At 41.0% G+C, this 16,815-nt stretch overlaps 1 protein-coding gene across 6 annotated transcripts in view; it reads right to left on the reverse strand.

Annotated features, from left to right (window-relative positions):
- NYAP2 (neuronal tyrosine-phosphorylated phosphoinositide-3-kinase adaptor 2) overlaps positions 1-16,815 on the reverse strand; it is a 136,888-nt gene that overhangs the window by 32,616 nt on the left and 87,457 nt on the right. For all 6 annotated transcript variants that reach the window (XM_035334246.1, XM_035334244.1, XM_035334245.1 and 3 more), the window contains one exon: positions 3,249-3,461. In XM_035334246.1, the coding sequence (XP_035190137.1) occupies positions 3,249-3,461 (213 nt within the window). The remainder of the gene's footprint in view (positions 1-3,248; positions 3,462-16,815) is intronic.

Genomic DNA, 16,815 nt, shown 5'->3' on the forward strand with positions numbered 1-16,815 from the left:
TGGCAGGTGCTGCTAAGGGAGAGCCTGTCGGCTGACAACACGGGTGACCAGTGTAGGCAAGCTCCAGCAGCACTGGATCCTGGCCTGGACCTGGCTGCCCAGTAATGTACACCTCCAGCGTTAAGTTCCCTTTGCTTCAAGAATCCTGGAGGATTTAGTAGCACAGTGATACCCTGATATTGCTTGAGGAGAAAAAGTAGGGTTTGGTGGGAATGCTGAGTCTTCAAGTGAAGCAGCCCTACCTAGCATTAATTGGTACTTTGCCCCTATTCCCTTCTCGTGCTAAAGAACGTGTCTTGCACCTCAGGCTCCACAAGCATCTCTTCGTTCCCAAAGAGCTGGAAGTTAACTATTCATTGCTTCTGCAAATCCACCACAATATGAACCACTAGTTCCAGCGAAAGGCAGATATTTACTCCCTTCCTGATTATCTGCAACGTTTGCAGCTTGAATACTAAATGGATTGTCTGAGAGACAAGATGATGGCGATTCAAAGGCAGTGCACAACTGAAGAGAATTTGCTAAAGGCAGTGCAGTGCCTGTCTCCAGCAGCAGGTGGCAATGCAAAATACTGCTTCGCGGTTGCAGTTAGAAAAAAGGAAGCAACATTCCAGAAAATACTCTTCAAAGCTCCTGGAGTGAAGTTACCACAGCTTTCTGTTTCACAGATCTCATGTGGCTGTTCAGTACAATCACAATGACTTTCTAAAGGCCAGCGTGTCTCCAAGCCACTTACATTGCTTTCTGCTAAGAAAACATAGGATGACAAGAAACAGAAAGTGGTCTTGACAAATTATGTGGCAGATGAGAGAACAATCAGTCATTAGTGACAGTACATCTGACAGACCATGCTCATTTGAGCAAAATGACCAAAAGATCCAAGATCCTGTCTGGAGAAGGTTAATTCCCCTTCTGATCTTACTAGCAGGTGCAGAGATCCCACAGAAAAATCAGGTACTCACTCCAGTTCCTAGTTAATCTGTCTCAGCAGAGCTCCCTACTGAACACACACACAAAGTCCTTTCACGTTGTTTCTGTTTTACTGCAGAGCAATTCAACCCCATTTTCTTTAAATTATTCCAACAGTGCCCTAACAAATGGTTGGACCAGTGCAAAGGAGGAGGTAGGTGGCAAACTGCTGTCTTTCAAGGACATGACCACACAAAAACTAGCTTTTTTTTTTTTTTCTTCCCTCTTATCTATGGTGTTGGAAAGAGAATGAGAACTATACTGGGGATTGTCCTGATTTTAGTTGGTCCTGTGGTAAATCTAAGTTCCAAATTCGTAGCACAGAATCACTACCTCCTTGATGCCAGAAAGCATTTATACCCATACAGATGTATTAAATCTCTTTTCTTGCACTGGGTTACGGTTTTAATTTAATTGTAAGAAATGAACTGTTACAGATCACGTACAAGTTCATTGATGAGAACTGTACACAGCATTTTAAATGCAATGCCCAACCGATTAAAGTAAACCATGTTGCTCAGGCAACAGCTAGAGACACTGGGGAGAAATACTCCTGGCAGATGAGGCAATATTCATCAAATAACATATCACTAAATCTGTGGGGAAGGGAAAATCATAATCAGCTCACAAATTTTCATGATAAAAAAGGAGTCAAAATTGAGCCAATAAATATTTCTGTAATTTTGCTTTCCATATTATTCTTTGGAAGTCTTATTTATGCAGGACAAAGTCACAGTTAACTAAATCAAGGCATGATTCAACAACTATTGCAGTTTGCTGACGCCAAACTAAGACTGAGGCCAAAATGTTTTGTCTGCTTTTGGAGATCAACCAACTGTTTAAAATAAAACTTATGCAGAAAGTTTGGAGAGAAGTGCCATATTTTGCCAAGAACATACTCTTTAATTTTCATTTCCCTTCCGTTCTGCTCCATACCATCATCCAGCAGAACTGAAAATATTGCTACAGACCTTCGGTGTAGTTATGAAATGTCCTGATATGATTTGATGTGGTACCTTTAAACCTACTCTGCTACCTGCATTAGCACTGATGTTGTGTAATATACCAGGAACAATTCTTAGCAAAGCTGTGAGCTAACCTGGAAAATTTCTAGGTACCAGAATGCTTTGTAAGAACATAAAAGTTAACAAAAGGAACTAAAACCTACATTACCCGTGCTGGAGTCATGAAATTTGCAGAAAAGTCCCTTTTGCTGTTATAGGCAGGACTGTTTCATGGGCATGCTGCAGCAAGGAAAGCTGGACTACACAATGCTGTAAGTGATACTTCACATCAGTAAAGGCTGTTCAAGTTATCTACTGAGTTTCTGGTGTAATTTCTAGCAAGGCAGGGAAAATGCAAGTCCCATTATCATACAGGGAAGCAATGCCCTGCATGAGTGCTGAGTAACTCCGCTGTCTCAGCACTGTAAGGACTAATCTCTGCCACTGACTGCCCAGCAGACCACTCCTGCAGGATTAGTTTCTTGTTTGAGTAGCTCCCTCATAGCCTTACTTTTATTGAAGACTGGCCATGAGGCTCCAATTCGGTATATGCCAGCTGGTTTTAAAGTGTGTATTTTTCACAACCCAACCAATAAGCAATACCCTAAGTGAACTGTCAAATCTCAAAAGTGACAATGCAGTGCTTATCCAAGAGCTATACATATCTGTTTAGATGGACATCCATTCATCAGGTGTGTTTGTCTTATTCAATTTATTAAACAGGCTGCATTACTTTTCATGGTTTATGGCAATTCATTGTTATATATATCTGAAATATGATGGATAAAATGGATAGGTATGGATTTGAGACTTCTGAAATCTGTAGTCACTTTTATATAAATTTATGTATAGGCATAAAGAAAAGGCGACTGTGTCCACTCACCTAGCATATCAATAAGAGCCTTGTTTCTGCACAGTGTTTTTGTTACCACATGTGACATCTGAATTTATGAACTTTTCTCTAAGTTGTCATTTGCAAAGAGGGGAGGGCTGTCTGCCTTAGTGTTCCTCTTCAATGTCAAATGGATTTTTTTATCTTCTTTTAAAATAGCTCAACGGCAAGTTTACAAGTTTACATTTTCTATCACCATCTCAATCCTGTTTCAGTAGAGAGCACAAGCAGACAGTGCAACGCTTATTACCGCAGCAGCTAATGGGCAGATTCTAGAAGATATCTGGAAGACTGGAGAATCCAGACGCTTCCCTACATCTTCAGAGATCCTTTAGCTCACAAGGAGATTCATGAGATCTTCCCCCCTCTGCTATTTGACGTACCTGAGCTGTTGCTTCCAGCCAACATGGTTGGACTGACAGAGGATCTCCCCAGCCTGCTGGAGACCATGGGTGGGCCCGGCGTTCCATCCCATTCCTGAGCTTTCCCTGGCTCCCTGGAGGAAGCTGTCCCATGGTGGCCTCCCCTCTCTTTGTTTTCCAGCTTTGGTAGTGGTTCAGTGCTGTGACTTCTGATCTTCAGCTCATCTAGCGGTTCTACAAAACACACAGATGCATATTTCATTAGAGAGTGCCTGCTAATTACCTATATCAGGTAACAATCTTTTGCTCAATATTCCATATATACCAATCACAAATCTTTTAAGCGCAATTTGTATCACTGTTTTACTATCTAGGCCCCAAACCTATAGCTTACGTTGGTTTCAACACACTTTTTAATTAAAACAATACACAATGGAGGAGATGGGTAAATGTGACTTTTCTGCTAAAACCTTTATACACCAGGAAAATATTTCTGAAAATGGAATCCTATCAAATTATGCTTTTATGAACAGTTTAGGGAAATACATCAATTCTTTTAGCTGTCATTTCCCTGAGAGTAAGTTCTTCTCTAGGCACTTTCTAAGGAAGCTCTCTCCTAAGGCAATATTGTGCAAGCAACATATCTGCACTCCTCCATGAGCACTAACAGAAAGCACACAATCCACAAATCCGTCCAGCATTAATACCAACCCCATAACCTAAGGAATAAAATTTCACTTCACTGAAAAATCCTTGCAGTTGTACAATGACTCTCTGCTTGCAACATCACAAGTCAATATAAGGGAAGAAATTCAAAAAACAATTGAATGATTTTTCAATTTTATTTTTTTTTCAAGCAGTGATATCAGCTTTCTTCATGGCTGGTGATTTTCTGTTCCTTTCTTGAGACCCTCATTTCTTTTCTTGCAGGTTGAGCAATGCAATGGAGAAACAATTCAACCTTTTCCATCTGTAGCTGTGTAAAATTCACATGAAAAACTATACACAGAAGAAATACTAGATTACTAAGTCATAACAGCTAATCACTGGGGTACTCAGTTATTCAAAGCCTGCTTAACTGTTTAATTCCTTTTAATAGAAAACATTTGTAGGAGTTTGGATTTTTATGCATCATATTTAAGCTCAGAAACATCCTTACGTGATGCTCTCAGTTCTAGCTGTCCAGGCTTAGAAATCAGCCCCCTGATGTACCTTAATTTCAGCATGTACCAACAGTCTTGGAATTTACACTTAATACAGATGGACAGTCTTTCCTTGAAACTTGCCTGGAACCCTTTTTGTGGTTACAAAATACATTCCAAGATGGGGGAAAGCCAAGTGGAGGGAAAATGCCAGGAGCCATTCACAAGCAAGAGGTGACAACAGCCCCCAGGGGAGCCACGTATCTCCAGCAGTGCTCTGGGTGCGCAGGACTGCCAGAGATGCAGTGCCAAAATTTGCTTGGGTAACCCCTTCCTCTCCTGATCCCCCCCAGGGCCTGGAACTGAGACTATCCAGCAGGAACTGCCACTCAGGTGGTACAGTCCCATGAAAATGAACTCTGATCTGTGGCTCAGCCCTTCTCCCACCATTTACCCTTGCGACAGTAAAAGTGGTAGAGGCAATGTTTGACATCGGTATGGGATGACAGGGACCACACCTAAGCACAACAGCAACACAATCTCATATTGTCTGCAGATGAACTTGTTGAAGAGCACCAACACAGTCATTCTGAAGGTTCCTCAAGGAAACATCATATTGGAAAAAAAAAATCTAACCAGATATGCAGTGTAATATACAAGCATTAATGTATTTCATGAATTACTATTAATTAATAGTGAAAATTCATGTTAAGGATATCATACCACAACCTCCAAGATTTTATTTTTTTATTACTCACAGTAGTAACATTCCATCAGAAAGGGAAAAAACGATCCCAGTTTAGTAGCTCCCATAAACAACACTCAGTGACATTTGTGTGACAAAGACTTTCAAAAATTAAACCACTTCCTTGAACTTCTGGGTCGCTTACCTACTTCAGTGTATGCAAAAAAGAACACTGCAATGAAAATCCAAACCGTTTGTTTTTCCTGTTTGGTACCCCCACAGGGTATGAAGTTGACTAGCAGTCTGTATCAGTCTAACATGACATCTGCCTTTCAGGGACCAGCTCCGTGACTGCGTAAGGAGACTTGCTAATACAAAGAGCTGTGCAAAGAAATGCTGAGCCCAAATTACTAGATTTGAACTGTTTCACTTACCAATAAAAAGGCTTTTTTTTTTTTTTCTGAATATCAATCTATCAAAAATAATTATGCACTTTTTCATATAAGATATGCACACACATCTGATTTTCTTTTTCCCAATAACATGCACTTTGCACGACCAAAATTTCAAAATATTTTGGAAATGCACACAACTCTTCCTAGCTAGACTCTGTCCAGCTTGCAGTGCTTACATTCCAGCAAAATGAAGAGAAAGCCAAAAGAATAGCAAGCATGTTCAGAAATACTGAAGCTGGCCCTACCAGCACCCCCAGCTCGACGCATCACGCGGCAGAGTTAATTTACTATGCCATTCTACTGGAAACGCTGTGATTGCCTTGGTGAAAACCCTCCCTGTGTGCATCCCATTGACACTACTTGAACACCAGCCCTTGAAATCTCACATGCTCGTGCAGTCAGCCCTTAGTTACAGGGGAAACACTCCATCTGAGTGTGGAGCTAAGGATTTGTCCACTTCAGTTTACTCAACAGAGGAGCATTTGCACTTGGTGCTTGATAAAAATGATTTGTGCATGCCTAGTTTTATTATCAGCTGAATCAAAGTACAGCAGTTCTCTACAAACAGCTGGAAACTATGGAAGTATTCAGGCTAAAGAAAGAGTTGGCTTACAGTCTGTTTCTTTGTAAGGTGTAGAAAATCAGTTTTCAGCTGGCTGTCTAGACTTGGTAAATTTATATTCCACTATTCTTTCGGGGGGGATTTTCAGTTCTCAGTTTATCTGAAAAGTAATATATCCTAAAAATGAAAAGCAGATTGAATCAGATTATAATGTCAAGCAACCCATCCCAGAGCCCAAATCATTATTATTTTGTGATCACTATCAGAAACACTGATACACAATCAGAAAAACAACCTGTCAGTGTTTTATATACTTTTCTATAATATTACTTTCCTGTTTACTTCAGAATACATTTAGAAAATAATAAAAAATTGTACTGCTTCACTTTCACTCAAATAATTTGTGGGGAATTTTACAAGAGTTTCAGCTTCCTTAATAACTGTCAGAGGGAATCATACTCAAAGTCAGTAAGAAAAATATCACTGTGCTAGTTCTTGCTTGATTAAAAGAGTATCTCACTTTTAACGTGCCCGGGACAGCTCCAGGAGTGCCAAACACTCCTCTCCCAGGTCCTGGAGCAACACTGGGACCTTTTGGTGACCCCCACCTGCACTTGGAGGTTTTCATATTGCCAGCTACTCTCTGCTGAAAATGCAGCCCCATGGAGCAAACTCCGTGGTGCAAATTACTATCCCTCGTAAAAACACGGTGCTCGTGGCTTCGTATTTTCGCTCATGCCATCAGGCAGGAGGCAGTGGCTGACAGCAGAAGACACGTAGCTCCTGGCTGTTGGTACCCATGGGTGGTGGCCTTATCATCGGCTGAAATTCAAAGCAGTGTATGTTAAACAGGACAACACTTCAAAAAGACTACAGCAAGATTTAAGAGGCCCCTTTATCCACATTGATGCCATACTAAAGACACAAACTCTAACTGGTCACATATACTCAGCTGGAACATAACAGTAGCTGCCACACAACTTTTTATTATTATTATTACTTTTTATTTTAGAAGTGCAGCAACACAGATGGGATCTAAGTTACCTCATGCTGCTAAAAACCTTAATTTGAAGTTAGGAGACACTGAAGCTCAGTATTATGCTGGGAATTCACCGAATCATATGATGGCCACAGGCAAATCTTTTTGCAGTCAAGTGCTGATTTTGAAAGCTGCAATTATTATGGAAAGCATCTTTATTGTTCAATAATTCGTAAGCCAAAATAGTACATAAAAATGTAAATTTCAAGAAATAATTCACTGCTTTAAATATTTATGGATACAGTTGGTTGAACTGCCATAAAGGCATTCAAATGCTTCAAGCACTTCCAGGTGTCACTGTATTTTAATATTCAAAGACATGCATTTTCCTTATTTATATCACGCAAATCTCAGGCTTCTCAATGTCAGGAATAAGATGGTGGCTAGAATCTTGTACAGAGAACATATTTTATTTATAATTGATGTGTACAGTTTCCCCTTTACGAAGGATCCCCTAACAGCTACGCACTCAGCAAGGCTGGCATGTGAGCTGGGGACTGGAAGACTCGAAAGTGCTGAAGAAAGTGAGAAACAAACCGGGTTAATCAGCTGTAGCTCAGACCAAAGCAGACTGAAAAACACAGCTACGGAAAACATCTTACCTGAAAAGCTGCCGTTCAAAAGAATGTATACTCTGTGGTCAGTCTGCCACTAAGCTCTTAAAAACACAAATTAATCTCAGGTTCTGGTGGCCTCGTAGCACAAAGCTAGGTATAATCGGCAGAACCTTTGTAGCTGTTCGGGCCTTTTCTGGGGGGGGGAGGGGGGGGGGAAGAGCCATTGTCTTAAGGAACTTTAAACGAGGCTTGCTCTCTGCCATCTTTGTCAGTTGTGAGCTGAAACGTATAAGCTAATCAACCATGCATTATTCATGTAGTCTTCATCTGTGTGTTTGTTATAAACCTAAATAAATAATACATCACTCCAGGCAGAACTCGGATGCTTTGGGAAGCAAATGGCACTGCTCACAGGGCCTATATTTAAGCACGAGCAGGCACATGTAAAGCCAGGACAGCCACCTGGGAGGGGGCGATGGGGTGCAGATGCAGTGAATGACAAGCCCCAACCACCCCAGCCCCGGCACCACGGGCCTCACCCCATACCTATGGCTGCATGGTGGGCACGCAGGAGCAGTGGTGTCCCCAAGGGCACACCTGGCCACCAGCAGCAGTGAGGAATGTCCCCAAAGGGACACCTGGCCACCAGGAGGGATAGAGACGTGGGATCAGAACGCAGCCAGTACGTGTGTGAAGATTGGAGCTACCACAGACATGTCTCAGGCTTCAGCCCCTTCCTTGTCCCTTCCCCCTAGCTCCTGGTGAGGACAAAAAGCCACCCGCAGCTCCACCCGTGTCCCACGCCACGCCACCAGCACAACAGCAGCATGTGCCCATCCACTGTGGACATCGTATGCGGAGCCCTCGAGGAAATCCCAGGCGGGTGTTACTTCTTTCTGCACACCAGGAACTTGTATTTACCTGTACTACGCATTTCAAAAATAGGATCAGCCTTTTAATGGCTTTCTTGATGTGTGGTTGTCTGTTTTGTACAGTCGTAAGTGTATCACAAGCCTGCCCAAAGAAAACAAATAGGCTATTAATACTGCACATGAGAAACGTGGATAATGCTTGGTGCTTAAGCCATTTTTCCCCCCAAACGGGAGTATATTATACTGTCAGTGAAAGCCATTTCCTCATCTTTATTAACTATGGTGGTTTGTCTATGCTGACTTCATCTGCTTGCTAATTAGGCAGAAGTTTGCTTTGCATATCAATTTTTAATACCCCTTTTTACAGTTAAGTGAGAGTTGCAGCAGCCAGCTTGTTCAATTAAAAGCAGCTCTGACCTAGTTCCATGCAAAATCAATAGAAAGCCTGAAAGAGTCTCACAAACCATCTAACATTTAAGGAGACGTGGCTGAAACGCTTCTCGGTGTTCACTGAGCACGTGCTCCTGTAAGCAGTGTGGGGTTTGTTTCTACACAGAGGAACACGGATGGATGAGTTCGCATCTGCCCGGTACAGACCTGCCAAGATCAGCCCGGCCTTCAACAGACAGCAAGGGCAGGGGAAAGAGGGACCCATGAAGAATCTGTTTGGTCGATTTTCTGTGGCTATCCCAAAGCTGTTAAGTGGGCAGTCCCGGCAAGAACAACGAGATAGGAAAAGAAAAAGCCCCCACTGCAATTAATTGGAGACCAACAAAAAAAAAAGGGGGGGGGGGGGGGGGTAGATTTATATCAAAAGATTATCCAAAGCTTTAGAATAATAATAATAATAAAAGAATACGGTTTAAACACAAAACAAATATGGAAAAGGAGAAAAACATTGTAAAGGGAGACAGAGATATTCTCATATGTTAACTATATTGAGTAAACTTATTATTATTCCATATGAAGCTCCAGAAATTTCTGAAGAACAGTTAGGGAAGCGATATTCAATGAAAAATTAAGATTATTAAGATCTAGGTGAAAAAAAGTATTCTTCAAAGTTCAATAAATTTCAACCAGCATTATCAGTCACTTAAAAGATAAAGTTTTAGAAGTTCTGCATTTTAAGACATACATTTAACACTGTTTGATGACATACAGTAAGAGGAGAAATCCTCTTGTGATTTAGTCAGTCATCTTCTTGATTGACTGAAATATAGGAAAACCTGTTTTTAATCTTACATAAGGAGAGCCATTTCAGATGGTTATATTTTGCCACATATTATAGAAATGGTGACAACATAATACCTCCCGTTTCCAATGGGGCCATCATTATCTCATAATGATTTCTTTCACTCCCACCCCTGATCTCTCACATGTGCCTATTCTGATCCAGTTCACGTCACAGCCTGATCTTTTGACTAAGAATATACCTGAAGTATATGCATTGTTTTACAGCTGTATTACCAAGGCAATTAAAAATCAATGTCCTGGGATTCTCACCGTCAAATCAAGTGGTATTCTTGGAAAGGAGGTGTTGTGGTACTCTATTAATAGGTTTACTACTTCCCTCGGAGCAGTCACAATTACGTAATTAAGCAGAACACTTTGTTCTCTGATATTCACTCCATATTTGTCTTTTTTCCTCTCTCTCTTTTTTTTTTTTTTTTTAAATTCCAGCTTTCAAAGCTGGATATATTGGGAATAACCAGAACCTCAACACAAGCCTCTCTGTTCCCCACTGCTTTCTTGGGCAAAAAGCTAAGTACAGCAAGTCAAAGGCAATTTTATCGTTGACCTCAACAGAGCAAGGACTTTCTTTCCTGCAGTTATTATTTTGGGCTAGCCAGCTAGGCTGATTCATATGAGTGTATAGCGTAGTTGCTATGGGTGAGCTGCAAACGTTTCTCTTACATAGTCTGTGCACCCAGATCTCCCACTGATAATCCAGGCTGCCCTTTCCGTCAAACTAAATGTGTGCACACAGAATTCGTACTTGTGGAGGGGTACATGCATGGTCTGTGTCTATTTGCAGCAAACAAGATTTAAGCGCAAGAAGAAGAAAGATGATTATTTTGAAATGCTGGGGTGGTTTTGTGGCAGTCTTGAGAACCTTACCTCTCCTCCTGCCTTCCCCACTGGTATCACTGACACTGCCCTTGGACTGCTCAGTGACATGTGCGTGCAACACAAGCACATCCTGCCATCCCCACCCTAAATTCAGCACTGATCAAAGAAAACACTGCAATTAAACAGGCAATTGAACTGTGGAAATCGGTGACACTTGCTATGAAAGGTTGCCCAACTGTTACTAGCTTTCAATTTGAAAGGAAGGTGGAGCCTACTCTTTCTTAACTGCTTTCGTTCCCAACCTTGTTCATCTCACTCCATGCTCATTCCATTATTCAGGTTCTTAGATGCACAGCCTTCATGTTTTGATGTGGAACTGATGGTTCGATGGTCACTGCATACGTCCTAGCACAGTATGACAAGAAATCAGAAGGCAAGGGAGAGCCAGAAAAACTGAAATATACAGACATTTTAATAAAAATGTTTTGGAAGAAAGTTCATGACCTTAAGTTTCAAAGCTTCACTTCAAAATATCAATCGTTAATAGAAGTGCTGACTATATCAAACGTGGCAACATTTTTTGGTCAAGTTTTCTGCTGAAAAGCAGCCTTTGAACTACAAAAGCAGTTCAAATGCAGTGTTTTTCCATTGTTTGATCACTTTCATATCTTCTAAAGCCTACAGCACCATCCACATACAGTAGGAAAAAAAATCTGTCACTGGTCAAAAAAATACAGAGATAGCAATGTGTGCACTGGTCGTGAAAACTGGAGACCAAAATCCTCACCCTCGAATTTTCACGTAAAAAATCAGATAGAAAGTTGGAAAAAAATAAATATATTTTTTTTCTTTTTTAACTACCTTTATATATATATAAGTTAGTGATGGTTTCTCTTTATAGACTCCTTTAGCAAATGATAAAATTTACCTTTCAATATTGAAACAAATATCTCATCTGTACAGCTTTCCTTCTATCCCAGTATGTTACCAGGGAAAGACTGAAGTTGTTGTATTGTTGGCGCTACCTGAATTTTGCTCTCAGCCTTACAAAGCCAGGCACAAGCTCATGGACTTGTCAATGCAGACGCTGTGCCAAGCCATAGCTGGGTACTGTTCTGCAAGTTCTCCCGATTACAGAATGAAACATCCATGCCATTCTGCCTTTCTCCGTCTCTTAACAAAGTTAATGATTTTAGGCCCTCCCTCCTTTCTAATTACTGCTTTCATTTTGTGAAACTGTTTTTTACTCTTGCTAGCTAAGCAACTGTTAAGCCATGGCAGCACAGACTTCAGATCCCGAGGAATTAAGTAAAACCGCAGATGGCCTTACACAGCTCCGGCTGATGCCCGTGCTTGCAAGACATTACTATTATTGCTTTCGCAAGTGCACAGCAAGTGTGTCTCTATGTGTTACAACACATATAAATTAAAAATAAATTACACAAACGTTGCCCAAGCAGTAAAATGGTTGTGGATTTCTTGGAGGAAGGTACTTTATGAGTTACGAATTCACACATTAAAATAAAGACATTCCCATCTCCAACAAAATTATACATACAGCTTCTCTTTTTCAGATGAATAGTTACCAGAACAATAGTTCTCCTTACTCATTCTTAAATGCCAGAGTGCTAATTGCATATTACTGTTTTAACAAAAAATAATTATTAGGGATGGATAATTCCGTTCAGAGAAGTGAAAGTAACCTGAACCTTCACAGAAAATTGAATGCAAATGAACCTATTTTTTTATATGCATTATCATCTTGACAAGTATTTCTTCAGTGTTCCTGTACTTCTCACCTTATCTATACCTAGGATGTTTATACACTCCTACAGTTTAAGGGTTCAATATTTGAATCAAAGTTATGTATAACCCAAATAAAGCTATTTCCAGCTCGGTGATTTCTCTTGTTATTGATAGACTCCTGGAAAACCCAGAGAAGACTTAAGGAGACCATGTCTACCTTTTCTCAATTCAAAGTTGTTTGTTCTTGTTGTTGTTCGTTTGTTTTTTAATTTTTATCACAGTATTATGGGTAGATTAGATAACACACTGACAAAAAACGTGTAGAATACTATGCAGTCCACATGCTATTTTTTCTTAGTCTTTGTATTACTCACTGCTACATTCCGGAGGTATAAATGCCTTGATTTGCAGACGGGTTTTGCAAGGAACAACAACCTAATACAAGGAGAGGAACCCTCGTGCCGTAATTTATAATGGGATCCCCTGAAGTATGTCTTATCTCATACTTCAAGGACCTTTGGATTGGACCTTTAATGACGGGGTTTAAAAATTGAGCTCACTCTGCCAGGAATCAAATCAGACATGCCAGAAAATCTGTGTTTTTAAAAATGGATATATAAGCCACTTAGCCCAAGAAATTGTCAGTCTTTGTTACACAGATCAGCACGGTAAAGACATTTCAAGAAACATCAAGAAGAGCAGTCAGAAGTACTGGAGGATTTTAGAGCTGAGGGAGGAAACCTTGTTCTTTCCTTTATTCTTCCCCAAATTTCCACCATCTTCTCTTAAAACCACATAGCTTTTAGAGCAAGAGTTTTTTCACTACAAGTGCAGATAAGGCATTTAATTAAACTCCACCTCTTGTAAAGATGCAATGACAGCAGCTCAAAAGATGATGAAACCAGGTTTGAAGTCATAAGCTAGCATTCAAAAGACTTGCATTTAAAAATGATCTTGAGCAGCTCCTTTGGCTATGATGTAGATATTCCAGTTTCAGGGGTGGGGAGGTTGTTGCAGATTTTTGCTAGTGAAACTTTTATGCGTTCATGGGAAATTTGGGTGAAGTTGTTAAGCTCTGCTCTCTGAAACTTGCACACTGCTTCACCTTGCTAAAGCTCACAGTCCTCAGGTTGGTGGTGGTAGGTTGGTCTAGGGTTATTTTTCCTAAACAAAATTGTGATCTCAATCCTTGTGATTTAATCTGAGCAAACAGGCTGAAATGCTATCTCCATATGCCTACCTATGGAATATGTCATATCTGGTTAAAAGCACTTTATGAACGTTGTTCTTCTTAAAAATAAACAGACAAAGTGAGGCCTTCCTATTCAGGGTCTCTAGTTTTACTTTTTTTAAAAACAAAGAAAAATGCATTTGAATCCTAACTAAAAGAAAAACTGATTCAATTCCAGGTATCAGCACCTGGTTATAAAGTCCTATTCTAAAAGGTGTAGCAACTGCCTTGAAAAAGGCAGTGTATTGCCAGCCAGATGGCAATCCCAAAAGTCATGGCTTCACCCTGACAGCCTGGCTGACATGCACAGATACCCTTTTTTATGCCCAAACTGCAATTCCACTAGAACTGCTAACTCTCCAATTGCTGCAACACGTGATAGGAGTTTAGAAAGGCACTCCATGGAAGTGCTATAAACCCAAGCTGAGCGCCTGATGCCAGACATCTCCTCTAGTGTGAGATTTCATATTTTCTTCAAATAAATTATCTCTAATTCACACCAGTTTAAAAATAATCAGACAGTCCTGTAACACCTCTCCGGGGTACAAAGCTTCAACATGTCCATGCTCGATGCAGCCATTCGCTGTTCTAGCGGACAGGAATGAAACGTGGCCACGTATCAAATCCAGGACATGCATGGCAGCGTGGGGTTAGGAGAGCCACCCACCGCAGGTGTCACAGCTGCCACCCTCTGAGCTCTGGGCACATCCTTTCCTGCATCTGGCACTGCCGACCTGCGGAGCCACAACCCTGCACTGCTGGGCTGGCCGCTGCCATTTGATACAGCAACGCCAACATCCTGAGCAGAGGCTATGCAAATAAAACTACATCATTCCTTTAAACCAAAGTTGTTAGATCCCTACCTATATTTTTTTTCTTTCTTTTTTTTTTTTTTTCTCCTTAGATCCATTGGAGAAGGAGATACCCTAAATGGATACCACCTTCCCTAAAAAACACAGTGAGAAATTTTAACAAATCGTATTTATCTCTTTCATTGAAGGCAATGCATGCCTATGGAAACCTTCACCAGATTAAATGTCTTTAACCACTTCTACTGAGCAACCACAAATTGGTCCATAATTATGTAGTCCCATTTAAAACAAAAAGACAATAAATTCTCCAATTCACCGTTCTGCTGTATGACTACCCCGTTTTGAATATAAGCTGTTCTAGCCACAAAGGACAAATTTATTTTCTTGAAGCCAGAAACACAGATGGTGTAAACTGGAGTACCTCTTCTGATTTCAAATAAGAAGTGGTGATTTATAAGTGCTGAGGATTTGGCCTAAAGGTCAAGATAGTTCTCTGGCTTAAAAAGCTTTGTTAAGGGAAAAAGAAAGAAAAAATCAATGGCACTCAAAACTCAGAATCTATTATCATTATCCACATCCTTAAGTGCAGCACATGTTGCTTTGCTTATTGGTGACACAGTAAAATAGGTGCCAGTAACTGAATTAAAGGGGCTTTTTCCTTTATTTTTAACAACGTTCAGACAACATTATTCTGTTATATTAAAAACCCAAAGAAACCATCTTTTCAGTCTTTTACCTGAAACCATCTTTTACTTGAAATCTAACAAACAGAAAGTAGCTTTATCTCTATTTTCTTCTTTTTTACCATTTATAAGTTTTCTTCTTCGTAAAAAGACATGTTCATTAAACTGCTACCCAGAAAGTGTAGCAAGCAGTCAAATAATACAAACAGAAGGAATAAATAAATCCATATACACCAATCAGAAACAGCAGCTGTTTCCAGAAAAACCTGAGCAATTATTTATGAAATTATGTCTTCTTCAGTGATTCCGTATACGGTCGTGATCCCAGGAGGACCTGATTTTCTGATGAGCCTAAACTGCTGAATTAGAAGAGGAGACAATGTCATGGTACCAATTAGCCAAACCGTTGCATATCATCTCAAAACGCGTGTTTTTTGTTTTAATAACTGTGAGTAACAAAGACTCATTCATCTCAAAAGTGGAGGGGACATCCCACCTTTTAGTGGCTTGACTGATTAAAGGCCCTTTAAATAGGCATCCTCACTTTTGTGTGAAAGCAGCAAGACGACAAATGGCGTAGTGTGCATTTCAATCAAGGAATGGGTACCTACCGATTTATCCTTTCGAAACACGAGTCCTCAAACCTGGCATTATCCCTGGTGCTGAGAGAGGACTGCATTACTGGCACGCAATGCACAATGAGGCAGCGACGGCACAGCGAAGGCACCCAGAGCCACGCAATCTGCCACGGAGCTGCCACGCATCCTTTCACATGTTCCACTTCTTCTTTGTATCTTTGTTCCACAGCTCAATCTTTCCCACTTAGCGTAAACCTTGGAAACCTTGGTTAGCTTAGTGCTTAGCTGGATAACCTGAATGCCGTGTTACGATTTTGCTTTCTGCTTATTTCCTGTGATTGCTAATTGGGGGAACATATTTCAGCTTTAACAAGTAAGAGGCTCCAGCTGGCCAGACTAGCTGATGCATGTCAAAGTATTTAGCCCATTGCCCACCATCTCCCAGGGGGGAATTTAGGGATTACTAGTAAAGGACAACAACAGGTATGGCTGCAGCAGTACTCAACACCACTCAACTGCAAAAGCTATTTCTTTATTGCTCCAAAAGCTTGGTTCCTGAAGGATGCTGACCACATCCTGTCATTCCTGTGTTTACACTTCCACCATTTTCCGTTCTGTCTCCCAGCAGCTCTTGCTGGCATCCAGTCACCACAGCAGGCACATTCCTTAGCACAGGGCACTGTTTCAAAGACCTGCTGCCAGCAGCCCAGACAGCTCGTGGCTTCTGTGTGCGCAGACATACGCAGCTCTTCTCCTGAACACGCACTTACAAGTGGGCACCTGAAGAAAGCACTTCTGGTGCTGCAATGCTTAAGCTTGTTTATATCCCCATTAACGACAGCTGAGGAGCAAGCACTTCTTCAGGCTTTAACTAAATGCAGCAACCTGTGGTACACCCACATCCTGCCTGTGGTGAGGGAGTGTCATCCTCATCAAAGCTGGTGTTCGCCTTCGCTCTAATCCACTTCCTGCGGCATTTCCCACTGCTCCCTCACCTAAGTCTCTTATTTCAGATCAACTTTCAGGACTGCCAAACGAGATGTGACTGCAGTGACCGCCTGGTCTAACTCCCTGTATATCACAGGTCACTAGACTAGAAAATACAACCTCTAGTGGAACAGCTGCTTCACCTGTGATGGAGAAGCCAATATACCTC

The sequence above is a fragment of the Oxyura jamaicensis genome, chromosome 9 (genome assembly GCF_011077185.1).
Source record: "Oxyura jamaicensis isolate SHBP4307 breed ruddy duck chromosome 9, BPBGC_Ojam_1.0, whole genome shotgun sequence".
NCBI lineage: Eukaryota > Metazoa > Chordata > Aves > Anseriformes > Anatidae > Oxyura > Oxyura jamaicensis.